The sequence below is a fragment of the Brachycentrus maculatus genome, unplaced genomic scaffold, assembly GCF_059751285.1.
Source record: "Brachycentrus maculatus isolate JH-2025_06_01 unplaced genomic scaffold, ASM5975128v1 h1tg000131l, whole genome shotgun sequence".
Lineage (NCBI taxonomy): Eukaryota > Metazoa > Arthropoda > Insecta > Trichoptera > Brachycentridae > Brachycentrus > Brachycentrus maculatus.
Genome location: NW_028280884.1, coordinates 142,118 through 156,464, shown reverse-complemented (window position 1 = coordinate 156,464; position 14,347 = coordinate 142,118). Strand labels below are relative to the sequence as shown.

The 14,347-nt window shown below is 36.9% G+C and overlaps 1 protein-coding gene across 9 annotated transcripts in view; it reads right to left on the bottom strand.

Moving 5' to 3' along the window:
* LOC148309302 (IQ motif and SEC7 domain-containing protein 3-like) overlaps window positions 1-14,347 on the bottom strand; it is a 113,045-nt gene that overhangs the window by 28,799 nt on the left and 69,899 nt on the right. For 6 of the 9 annotated variants that reach the window (XM_088260338.1, XM_088260337.1, XM_088260334.1 and 3 more), the window contains 2 exons: window positions 3,541-3,702; window positions 2,388-2,785 (listed from right to left, as the gene is read on the bottom strand). In XM_088260338.1, the coding sequence (XP_088116464.1) occupies window positions 2,388-2,536 (149 nt within the window). In that variant the 5' untranslated portion in view covers window positions 2,537-2,785; window positions 3,541-3,702. The remainder of the gene's footprint in view (window positions 1-2,387; window positions 2,786-3,540; window positions 3,703-14,347) is intronic. The other 3 variants (XM_088260336.1, XM_088260339.1, XM_088260340.1) reach the window with 3 other exon arrangements.

The following is a 14,347-nucleotide window of genomic DNA, read 5'->3' as shown; positions in this document are numbered from 1 at the left end:
AATTTATAATAACCTTTATGTTCGATGTATCAAGGCTTGTTAAGTAATTTATTAGTGTGAAATAATGACATAACGCCTGAACTTATGCGGTTACGAAAACTCTATCAGACTGTGAAAAATGAAGAAAATTAGTCTTGTCGGATTAAAAATAATGAGATAAGAACAGATTTTGAAAAGAAATGAAAGACAAAAAACATTAAAAATCGGAGTCAATCAATTTCGAATGGACGAAGCGGCAAGTCGTTAGAATCGGAGGATACGACGCAAAAAATTCAATACTGAAAATATAAGCGGCTCGTTTTTTACTAAAGCGCCAACTACCGTATACTAGACATATTTCTTCCTGACGGTAATACTTGAATATCAGCATGTCGTGTTGGGTTAATTCGACAAATAATACGATATATTGCAGGAACGATGACAGCGCTCGGTAGCAAACTTCGGTAATCAATCATGATCATCTATACGCTTAAACAATCCTTACCCGTGCATTAAAAAATACACACACAGGAAAACACGTCCTAGTTAAATGACATGCTTTGTTAAAGAAACGTCGGTTATTATATAATACCCGCCGAATTTCCAAAAAGTTGTAAAATAGCAAACAGAAAGGGCACATACATTACTGTAAATGTAAAATGTAAAAACGTGAATGATGACAAATAATATAAAAAATATAATAACATTTGCCGGGTTCGTCTTAGATTCTAATTGTCTTGTGAACAACATAATATTGTATTTTACAAAAAAAATTACAATGTAGGCTACAAATTGTCGAACGAATGACGACAGTATTTACATATATTTACTATACTAGGGCTTTCTAAAATAGGCAGACTCCATAGAGAAAATAGAAGATTTTTATCACCTAAAAGCGTCCACTATTCATTGGCTTACGACGGAGACAAAAGGCCCTTTGTAGTTACGTAGATTACTTATTCTAAAAACATGTATAAACCATAAATCGTGACAGCAAATTTATTTTAGAATAGTCGAAATAAAAAGAAAACTAACGCGTAATTCGATGGTATACTTCCATTCCTGATTTCAGCGAAATAAGGCAATGCGTAATTAAATTTACAGTCGTCAGGTACTGTGATACGTACGGATAAACGTCTGACTACGAAACTAACGTTGCGGGTTCGATCCAAGAAAAATGTTTTTTTTCAGTTGGACTAGGTATTGCTTTCCCCTTTCTTCCCCTATTTTCTTTCCTAAGAGAAACTCGCTTTGATAAAGAGATTTAAAAATATAACATTTAAACAAAATATTTAAAAGGCATTCGTGCCATCACAACTGGAAATCATCATACTTAAGAAAAAAACAATCGTATTAACTAAAATACTAATAGTAAAACATGCTTCGGGGTTATTCTCTAACATCAGAAGTGTGTGTGTTTTTTAAAAATAATTATTAAAGATGTTTTATTGTTACCATTACTATCGTTATCAATTTATTTAGTCATTAGTATTTTTATATATTCAAGATTATACTAAGAATCTTATAAAGGCAACTGAGTCGCCTTACAAGGGTCGTTTCATACTATCAATAACAGTTGCAAATATTTTGAAAATGCCCTTAAAAAGCGAACCAGCTGTCAATACGCATAACATAAATTCCTAGTAGAATGATACATCATTTTAAAGTTTATTTTATTAACAACATAGCATATTTTTCTACAAAACAAATGCAAATTCGATTAAAAATATTTATATACATTTTTTATCCCATATACCGGAGTAAATCAGAGGAGAAAGTAATAAGGTACCAGGATTTCGTTCCATGCAAATAGTGGGTACTGAAGAGTTGGAGAAAAACAATATACAAAACGCTAGTGTTTAAATCACGACTAAATATGGGAAACACAGAAGTTTTATATTTTTCATCTTACCGTAAATACTCACGTTTATATTGCAACGTAAATTAGGTACATTTGTTTAAATAACAATTTGTTTTTCTTTAATAATAAATCTAATTAATGATATCTAACATCTAGCTAATCTTCATCTAATCTACATAAAAGTCTAAACAGTACGTGAGTATTTTTCAGTGATTTGCGCAATGAAACGTAACGTATTTGAGTTCGACAACATTTATAGTTTTTTTTTATAGATGGGTATTGCATTTATTATTTACCTCGCTTATTATGTACAAGGTTTATGGATCATTAAGTGGATTTTCGTTTCTTCTAACTAAAGATATTTAATTTAAATCCGTGCTGGGAACAGAGGAGGGATAATCTAGTGAAAGTTTATTGCTAAAATATGAAAATAGGCCAAAATTGGTCCGATCTCAATTTTACGCACGTTTCTGCTTCGGGTAAAGAGATAACGCGGGAAGGCTCGTTCAGCTGTGCTTTCGCACCGAAATAATAGTGTGCATATCACCTGTCGTCCTGCATCTGGCGCAGCTCGCTGAAGTCCAGGTCGCGGCGCAGCAGGGCCACCTCGCACAGCAGCAGGTCGCGCTGCGCGGTGACCGCCTCCAGCTCCGCGCGCAGCCGCACTATCTCGTTGGACAGGTCCATGGTGGCCATCCTCCGGCCTGATCACCCCGCTACCATCGCTCCTAGATCCGGACAAGGCGATATCTACTCGCGCGTCCGCAGCGTGGACATAACGGAACTGTTTGAAATGTTCGCTTTTGCCTTTTTGATCTTCATAACGCCCACTGAGAGTACCGCATGTTTTTATTTATTTATTTTTAACTTTTGATACGGATTGCGCGAAAGCGAATGAGAATTTTACAATGAACCACTTTTAGTCTGTTTTTTATGGTAACTTTACTAGATTGAAGAAAAAACGAACATGAAATGCTTTATAAACTAGGTTAGAGTCGAAGTAAATGGTTAGACACTTGATTGACGAAATAAGCTCCTAGGCCGGAAAGAGATTAGCAGCTTCAATCAGTCGGGGCCAGCCGCTTCAAGCTGCCGAAGATGGACATTCTGTAGTTTCAACAACAACAAAAATCACTTCGCGCACGCTCGACAGCAAGTCAACTGCAACTGTCGATTACAACTGCTCAGAGCACCAATGTGGGCAGAATGAGATTTTAATACCGAAACTGCGGAACTCCCAAGTGCAACAGTTGTCCCTGACTGCTTTAAGCTGCTTGCACTAGCAACTGTTTCCGACCTTAGTATAAGTCTTATAATGAGAATATGGTGTGTTAAAAGTTAAACGGAGATGGGTTTTTATTTCAATTTTATAAAGCGTCCAATGTTTTTAATCGGTTCTACCAAATTTGCTTACATTGAAGCAAGGATCGCTCGACTAATCCCCGGACACTTTTCAAACCTTGAAATTTGCATACCCATCTCCAAATTAGCTTTATCAACATATCCGCCTTTACCGAAACAGCGGAAAATTATACATCTTTATAAACTAAACTTCGTAACCGAGGCACTGGCTTCGGTCCACGAGTGACGTGTCTAAGCATTTACTCGGAATCTAAGCATCCCACCACAAGCCCAGAACACCCAAACACCCAGAACATTTATATATGTACACATGTATTTATACACGGCTGATAATTTACACTTAAAGCTAAATGTGCTCGAGGAAGGGGGGCTGGATGCAAGAGCCCTCGGTGATATTAGTTGGAGGTAATCTGATGTAAGTACATTCAGTCGGCCGGGGGACGGTCCGGCGAGCTCCGGGCGGGCGCGGGTCGCCGCCGCAAGCCGAGGTTCGGAGGCTTCTGGAAACAAAGAAAGGAGCGAGTCAGGCAAAGATGTAGACGGGCGAAGATGATAGGAAACATAGAACATGCGTGTGATCGAGGAATATAAATGTACCGATTACAAATAAAACATACGAAATCCTTCGAGTATTATCATAGAAATAAACCAACAATTCAATTCAATTCAAATTTCATAACCCTTATCCGCACGCGATGGTGCATAGGGCACTGCATCATATAAACGAAGGAAAGGTGATCAGCCCTCCGCTTCAGGTACTAGTCCAGGGTAATAGTGAATAAATATTAGAGTGAAAAATCATATTTATATTTATTTGACCGTCACCTCTGGGAATAGAACCCGGGACCTCTAGTACGGTAGCCAAGCGAGCTGATCATTACACTACGGAGGCGGGCAATAACCAACCCATAATAATGATAATACAAAATACTATTTGTCTTTTATTTGATTAATTTAATGATGATGAAAAACCGGATTGGCACTTTTTTTAACCTACTAATAAATATCCTCAAGGTACTCGTATATATCACTGTGTACAAGTGCGCAATTTAAGTGCTCGGAAAGAGAAGAAATATTCTAAGTTTTGGATTTTAGAGATATAAATGAAACGCTAACACGAATAAACTATGATATACGAGTAAACACATTCACAAATAGATTTGTATCGCACAGCTGTTTTGCAATATGTACTGGATACACAAAGTGAGTATGCTCAAGCCGCAATATAAGTGAATACAGAATAATAAATAAATATTTTAAAAAAAAAATTGAAGTCTGACATGTTCGAAGCGCGGACTCTTCAACATTGCTTATTAGCGTTATTAAGAAAAATGTTGGTTGTATCAGAAATATATTAAGGTGTGAAGAAATTTTGACGATTGATTTTCCGTATGCGTGACGTTTGCAAAAATATCGTAGGATTTTAAAGAAAAATGCATAGGGGCATAGAGGCCCGCGGGCACAGGTGTTACACATGCGGGATCACCTCTGGATGCAGAGAGCTAGAGTATAGTAGTAGGCATTCATAACATAAAGTCATTTTGTCTCTGTTCAGTGAAATGGGTAGACAAGCTAGTAATAAATCAATAAGTAAGTTGTGGGTACATTTCAAACTGACAACGAAAGGAAATAGGATCGAGAATAATGTTAAGGAAGAGAGGTAAGGTACAAAGGAGAGTATTTACGAAAGATTAGGATCATCAAGGCGATATTATAAATAATAATTCTACGACACGGTCGGAAACACGGAAGGAATCCATCCAACATCTCCCAGTTTGGAGGAAGCCGTGGTAAAAATACAAACGGAATGTTTAAATTCCACTCAAAATACATGATACAGGTAAGACGTACAAAGAGATATGGTTAACTACCGGAGAGAGGCAAACCACCAAACACCTCACTGGCAAACAGAAAGATTTTTCGAATCTTCATGAAGTCCTTTAAAGCTTAAAAGATTTCTCTGATGGTTTAAAACAAAACCAAAATGGATATTATTTTCGCCGCAAAACATTCATCGGAATAGTCTAATAATACGTTGCAATGTTGTTCTTTCTTAAAAGAGAATAAAGAAAGAGTTATAAAGTAGGGGTGAATTGTTTCACTTTACCACTAATCTTTCGAGCCATTTTAAATCTAGCATCTCTATCTATCTTAAATTTGCTTTCAGTAAAACTGCGGGTCACAAAAAAGTTAAAAAATGTTCACGCTATGGTTTTCAAGAAAAATATCATCTACAAGAGTTTGTAGAAGGTTCAAAACCGCTGATCGAGTAGATGGATTGTCGATTAATCGATTTAAATATTTACCAGGCGAAGTGCATTACCGTGTGAACTGGCAGTACGATGGAACGGTTCCAGTGGAGCACAAAAATGCAACTGTACCCACTGTGAAATCGCGGAGCAAGGGTGTTTGTAACGGTCGCGTTCCGCAGAAGTGGGCGTCAATCATCGATACACCGGACTGTTATCGAACGATAGCGGAAAATAATACTATTCAAATACGGCACAGTGTCACGAGAGATTATGTTGTTGCGTCCTCGATTGATGTTCTTTGTACGAAGGTCGCGTAGCCTCATACGTGGTCTTAAATGTCAGTATTTGTAAAGATTATTGTTTTCACTTCTTTACATCTGCCGCAAAGGAAAACGAGTTCAAGGGTTTATCGCCAACTTCAGATTCTAGAAATGGTGTTTTAGTTGTCAAATCAATCAAACAAATCATCTTTGAATTTCAATTTCTAAAAACGATTATGATTTTACAAACCGCTTTTCCGATTTTAAGATCATTATTTAACCGTGATTTTGTATTCAATGATTTTTTTTGAGAAAATTTGATATAATTCAAATAAAATATACTAAATAAAAACGTAAAAATTATAAAATAACCAGACATAATACTAAAAATTATCAAATAAAGTGGCATTTATAGCAGTAATTACATAATTTTACAGGCAGACTACACGTAAATCTCTTTTCAGTTAGATTAAATGTGTTAAAATAAGCGTTTGTAAATATTATATTGGATACGAGCTTTGTTTTCGTCAGTTGTCAAGGTGCTGGTCTCGATACGGAATCGTTTCGCACACCATACAGCCAGAGGCAGCAGGCACCAGGAGCACAGAACTGTATATATCGCAATCTGTATGATATAAGTGCATTAAATGTTATAGAATGACGCCTACACGCCGATGCTATCGACGGTGTCGTGTGACACCGTGGCGCCCAATCGCCACGAACAGGAACGGAAGGAGTAAAAAACATTTTTTCCAATTTGCGAAAAAAACTGCCACCGTAAAAAGGAAAAAGCGATGTTTTTTCTGAGGATCGGAATAATATGATGTGATAATATTAATGACAATTTTTATTCACTATTGATAGTAATTTATTGCACTGATTGATCGAGAATCGGAATATATTTTAATAAATAAATGTTTTACGGTGCATTCGCGGAAGCCTAGGTGTAACTGGTATCAATAGTAAGGTAGAGGAAAGGCAATTGAGATGGTATGGGCACATAGGACGCAGAGAACCTGAAAAATATTGTTAACCAGGTGATCGCCATGGATCCTCATCGAAAGACATCTAGAGGAACATAAAAAATAATATTGGATGCTACAGAAAGATAACATGATTCGAATGCTTGACCTAGGTGACGTTGTATATAATAGAAAGACCTACAACCTGAGGATGAGGAGAGCTGACTTAACAGTCTAAAAGACGATAAGGTTAGATGGAGTGAGGAAGAAGAATAAGTGTTTTACGGGTGTCATGTAAAATAAGAATCGCTAGAACTGCTAACTCACTAAGAAACCTCAGAAATTTTGCCGTTTTACACTCTCGTGCAGCAATATGATTAATAAAGAAAAAATTAAGAAAATCGTAATCACCATGGATTAGCGTGGCCATGTGGCTTACTTGCATTACTTTGATACGGACCGAAGGTTGCGTACCCCGGGGCCGATGGGTGATACGAGAATCGGGACCGGGCGAGCGGAGAGTGGTGAAGTGAATAGGAAGAATGGCGCCCACGAGCGAGAAAACCTGACCACCGACCGCTTGTACCGTATTTCACACGGTATCACAATATTACTGGAATGGCACGCATAAACATTGACAACAGCAAACGCAAAATCATCGTCACACAATGCCAGTACGTGCGCAGGCGATAGCTGAACAATAATTGGCCTTGGGATGAAAGTTTTATACTCTCATACCATTAATCCAATACGGCTGCGATACTTGAACCTTAAAAGAGAAGACTTGAGGCATTTGAAATATGGTGTTACCAGAGAATGGTGAAGATGCGATCCACGGAGTTACGAATGAAGAGATGGGCGGGAAAATCTGGGGCTAGTATCAAAAGGAGGAAACTTGGATATTTTTGAGATGTGGTAAGTCAGAAACGGTATCACCTTTTTCAATTTGTTATGATGGAAAGATTGAATGAGGAATAAAGTGTAATATCGTGAGACACATCAAGAGATAGACATAAATACTCTGCGATAGAGGGTTGCATACAGAGCTGACTGCCGACATCCAATAATGGGAGACGAGCTAGAAGGAAAAATAGCATACAGTAATAAACTAAGGGTATTTATACACTATTCTCTTCGTTATGTTCTTGCTAGCTGTTGCCTAGCTGGTGTGGTCTCCTGGGATGTCGTGTAAGATTCGCCACCATTCCTCCGTCATTCATCTGGTTTATTCATCTTGCGGGAGACCGTCCTCTTGTGAGTTTACCCTCTCTACTGTTATATTATAATTAAAAGTTATTCGAAACATCAACTAACAGGTTAACGTCTGTTTAGTACAACAATCCAACGAATACCATAATTAAAGCATTTTTATAAATACCACATGGAAAACGCCCTTAAACTGTGACATAACTGTGAAAAATTGGACACTCTAGCCACAGACCAAAGACAGACGAACAATTTGGACGTCTTCCACGCTAGCGAGTCACGTTTTAGGAATGAAATCTTACATATCGCTCACTCCTTTCAAGAACGTCATAAATCAAAAATTTGATTTTTCAGGAGAACGTTTTTAAAGTTTAAAAATATAATACAATGTATTGAAAATAAATATCAAGCCACTTATTGAACTTTTTACTGTGCAACATATCTCTTTAGGTAAAACCTGAAGGTTTTTTCTCCATTTGAAAAATATTTAGTATATTTTAAAAACATAATTAAACAATACCTTTTCTTCAAAATACAAAAACAATTCTTTCTGCCCTGTAGCGGGTAAATATTAAGTTTAAAATATGCCTCTTTTGCTGGGATATAGTACATTTTCTGGGCATTCCGAAAACATGCACAACTGAAAATTGGCGATTTTTGATTTATGACGTTCTTGAAAGGAGTGAGCGATATATGTTTTTCCTCTGTTGCCATGTTTATATTAATTTATAATACTACATATATTTATGTTACAATGCGTCAACTTAAGTTTTGTAATGAACCATACATAATCTAAAGTAATAAAAATGAACTGAAGCGAATAATACGTCTAAAGCCACTCTACTGCAGTGGAGTGGGCAGGAATTGTTGTGTCCGAATGAACACGTCCAACATCAACAGACTGTAAAAATGTCTGACATCTGCCTTTTCCATTATGAGATTATTACTCATAATGTCATTACGTTTCTAATTGACCTATATACTGGACACTGATCGAGCAAATTAGATTAGGCACATGAATAGGTTTATATGTTTCCCATCAGCATTAAGAGCGCGTTTCCAAATGCATCAGAAAGAAAACAATGTCAACGATCGATGTAAAAATATTTAAAATAAAAATCATAAAAGATTACAGCGACTTTGACTTTTACGAACTTACTTTATTTATATATTTTTTTTCATCTCATCAAATATGAAGAAGAATATGGAAGTCTGGGCATTTACGGGGCTGACGACCATTACTTCATTTAATTGGACTGTGATTGATGTTTACACCAAATCAACATACTCAACATATTCTTCATAACATCCAATCTTCATCTATTATCTCCGCACAATCAAAACACCTTTTCCCTTATTTCATCATACGTACATCGATCATACATCGTTGTTTATAAGAACTAGTATTGAAGAAAAGAACACAGGAAGAAGTAGGCGGAAACCAATTAGCATCAATAATGGGCCTCCAAGTCCACTAAAAAGATTCAATACAAAGTTCAGATAATGAATATTCAATGATAAATCACCAAAATCATCTTGACATCCATTCATCGCCACTCCCAGAGACGTACCAAGTTTTACATAACTTTAGATGGTAAACGGACAGATTGCCTTAACCAGGATGTTGGCCAAAGCGTTGCACATAACTGGATATAATGTTATGTGTGACATGAAAAGAAACTTAAGAAAAACTGAATGAAATGGTTTTCGGCTCACTAACGAAATTTGGAGACCTTATGAAATCAGCAAAAAACGCCACACTGTCGAAACAGAGGGAGTTCACAAACTAAGGTAAAAGTGTGCAGTCTGGATAGTGAACCCAGTAATGCGACCTACACCGCCTGCATGAACTGTAACACGGCATAACAACCCAGAAAAAACATTAAACAAACATCTTACATCATTTTACAAAACTAATTATGTTTCGAACGAAGCATTAAAATCCTAATACATAAAGGCTGGTGATGAAATTTTAAGCTATCTGTATTTTTGGCACAATTTTGCGGTATCAAAATTAATTTTGAATTGTGTTTGATATATTGTGATCTTAAAGTCCAGCAAGTACAATCGAAAATTGTCGAGATAGTGATAATGCAATGATAAATTAATAGAAAGGTATGTTTTAGACGCGGACGCTCTTTCTAACGTCAGCAGTTCAAAGTACAATAACCACTTTTGTGACGTGGGCGAATGGGTTAATATTATGATATTATAGTTAAGTTGGTATTAAAAATTTACCTGCGTGTGTTAATTTTTATTGCGTATAATATTATACGCCCACGAATGATATAAAATTTTATTGATGATGACTGATGACCCTTGTATCGGTTTTGTAACGTTTCAAATGCTGATTTTCTAAGTGCCGAAATAATTTACGATAAATAAAACCCAAAGCAATAATTATGTGGCAGACAAACATGACGGCTGCGATTACTTTATATGGAAATAAACAAAATGTCGAAAATTGTTGGATTGGGGTAAAATATTCGGAGGTTTATTTGTGGGTATGAACAAAACGGATATATTAAAGGCACGGTATGAATAATTGGCACGGAAAATAAAACAACATTTAATAAATAATAATTCCAATTAGTTGCACGCATAGTCACACCATTCAACATTCCATAATTTTCTAATAGACTTCTCTTTTATACGTACGTTAAAAAATAGCCCGTTACGTCATTTCGCTGGTAGGTTTGTGTCAACGAAGGTTCTTTTTGACAATTATTTCAAAGCAATAAACGTAATACAGGTTTGTCAAGGTTATTCTAAATATAGTCAACCTTTTTTTGGATCACACGAATGATATAAAAAAACGTCCCCAAGTACCAAAATAAAAGATAACGTAAAGTTTGAAACGACAGCGGATCGAAAGATCAGAATAGTAATCATTTTCGATACTTTATGGAGCGCCATCTCGGTAAAATAGGCGAGGTTTATCTTTGCGAACTATTTTTTCATCAATATATTTATTGGAAAAATCTTTCGTTTCCTAAATAACAACAACAAACCGATCAATTCTAATACTATTCGATTATTGACATATCCCATCTCAAATGGGATTAAAATCACACTGCACTACCTGGATTGTAATAAAAACATTATTTCTATCAACATTGAAAGAGTCATGTCTCACTGCACCATAAACCCAATGGACATGAGGAAAACAAATCAATCATGACGTCATGACTGCGATCAAAATCGAATAAAGGAAATCTCTAGAGTTTAATCAACTTGCAACACTCGATATCCGCCCAACGGGTGGGTGATGGGAACCCGACCGAGTGGGCGGCCGGTGGGCGGCGGTGGGTGGCCGTAGGCGGCGGTGGGCGGATTTCCCTAGATTAAGCTGCCTACCTAGTCTGTATAGAGGTGTAGTACCATATACTGACTGTGTCACTCGGGTGTTTAAATTTTTAACGGGATTTCAGGCGAGGAAGGGAAACTAATCCGCGTATAAATTATAATACTATAAAGCTATTTGGAAATGTATTTTTTTAACTTGAGGACAACATATCACGTCTTTACCACTCGTTTTGTACTGTCACACTTAATATAGGGGAGGACCTACATTCTAAGAGAACCGGATAAATTTGAAATTTGGTATTAGCCTTGGATGTGGTTCACTACTGTTACAACTTGATTTCTTCTTTCATTATAAGTCGCATAAGTTTTCTTGAAAATCATGCTACAAATCGAAATACCAGGGAACCTCTATCCATACGAATCATAATTTCTCGTGTATGTTATAAACTTCAAAACTTTTGGTGGAGATCAGTTATATTTGTTAGTTAATTACCGCGTTTATCCGTAGGCAAAATTTAAACAAGGTACTGTCAATTTGCAAACACTGCCAAATAATTGAACGTTACCGTACGCGTACATACGAAACCAACTATTGCACGTGATGCCGTCCCGAAACATTGTGATTTCCCTCTGTAGTGCGAGTATCCACGTGACCGAAAGCCCCGTTTGAAAGCGAGTCAAGTAAACATACGTACAGTACAAAGGTACAGAGAAAAAGACACGAAGCCGAAGGATTCCAGGGGATTACTTCCGTCTGGAGAAGGAATTAAAAACGTATGAAAGCGTATAATTCTCGAGTTACAAGTTCTAAGCCTTGTTTCACACTGTTCCGTTCAGACCTTCGCGGTAATTCCCGCGGGAGGCATTTCAGCAATTAAAATGGCGTAAATATTTCACGATATGTAGTTCCGTATCGTCGCGATTTGTAGCAATCTTCACCCGTTTCCCAACCATGTACAGTTGTGCGGGAAACATATTAAGGTAATGAGGAATTGCAGCTTTCAGTTAATTAATTGGTTAAATGGACTAACGAGAAATGCCCTCACCAACGGAATTGCAAAGCTTTAAGCCGCTTGCGCACTACACGGAATTTTACCGTCCGGCAGTCCGGTTTTGAAAAATAAAAGCGACTATGACTGTTCAGCGTGATCGAATTTACGCGCAACGTGTTCACGCACCGATCAAGAGCACTGCTTCGAAGAAAGATGGACAAAAGCACAAGCCAATCCAAGCCAAACATCCGTTTTATATGCTAACTGACGTGCCGGACTGTATAATTTCGTGTAGTGCCCTTACGGTAGAACAAAACAAAACAAAAAGGTTTAATGCAAATGATTTCATATTGTATTTATCGTTTCGGCATTCACTTGTGGCAAAACATAATAAATTGTAAATGAAAACGCTTGTTATTTACCACTATAGTAAGTGGTGAAAAACGAGTGTTTTAATTTACAATTTCATTATGTGGTAACGTTTTTACTCCTACATTAGTTTATTATTTTTTCAACTAAACAGTGTTAATATTCTGGATTTTGACATACCGGGTAGAAGTAAAATTTAACTCATTAATCTCATAGAATACTCATTAATCGCTCTGTTCGTACGTAAAGAAAACATTTTCGTGTTTACTAAAATATTGGACTATAAAAGCAGCAGAAAGGAGAAAAATTGATGCCTTCGAAATGTGGTGTTGGAGGCGCATGCTCCGAATTCCATGGACAGCTAGACGCACCAATGAGTCCATTCGCCAGGAACTACGCTTGGATGGCTTGTCTCTGGCCAATATCTGTACCCGACGGATTCTCCAGTTCTTTGGACACGTTGCGCGTGGCAACGAGGATAGCCTGGAACGCCTAGTTGTGATCGGTAGCCTGGAGGGAAAGAGAGGGAGAGGAAGATCCCCACACGATGGACCGATCAAATTAAGGCAGCAGCAGGCACCTCAGTGGTTGGAGCGCTACGTGCAGCGCAGTCAAGGGATAACTGGAGAAGAGTCATTGCTTCTGCAAGGGTCACAACCCTCAGCAATGAGGATTAAGACGGAGAAGAAGAAAATATTGGATAAATATGTGTCAACAAAACGATGAAAAACGCAATTTAAGAAATCCAGAGTTGAAAATAACATCCTCCGAATACCTTAAAGTTGGTAAAAATAATATAATGATTCTAGGGTTGGGAAAAATCACTTTTTCTGTTAATATAATGCAATATATGACCACATTTGTTGAGGTATTGATAACTAAGCGGCAGTTGAACAGTTTGCTTTAAACATTGGCGCTTGAATTAGTGTGACATAAAATCCTTTTTTTCATCCAACAAAATACTAAGATAAAATTAATGACTACTGTAATGTCGCTTAAGCTCATATGACGCCTCAATTACAAGAGGGATCTCAAGTGAAAACTAATAGAACGTACTATAATATATGTAAGTATATCAAATATTATATAGCACCGAAAGGGCAGGGGGCATTTGTGAATATCGAGTTGAAGTCCGGTCAAGCATATTTTCCAATCAAACGATCTCCATTCTCGCTCTAATAATCCTGGTTCGAAGGGGAAACTATCGTACACAGTTTTTGCCCGAGAGCCAAAAATATGTCATAATCAGGTTTCATAATTTATTAGCAAATAATGCATTTAAGTAAAAACAGAAAACAAACTTAAAAATATTTCATACAACTATTTTCAAAATTAATCGGGGTTTTCATCTAATACGTAGTTATATGGAGACCTTTCTATATCAATTAACTAAGTTCTGTTCTTCTCCAATGATGAGTGTTTATTTAACCTCGCTATGACCTTAACATGAAAATAATGAAACTTCGTAAAATTCTGTTTTTATGGAAAATTTGCAAAGGAAAGTATTCTAGTATTTGCATATAGAAACTGACCAGCTTACTAACATTTATGTCACTTTGGACATGATGAAATATCATGTTTTTCTGCCATAAGTATGATGAAAAGTAACCAGAAGACTTAGACACTCTGCCTGCACGTAAGTCACGATCAAAATGCAGTGCTCCGTACACTTTTGGGCGAGGATAAAGGACGAGGAAAAAAAATATAATAAACACAATCCTATGCCAAAAAGTGACATGGCATCCACTCCACGTGCGATCATGTTGATGATAAAGTGTGCAATAGATCTATCTGCAAG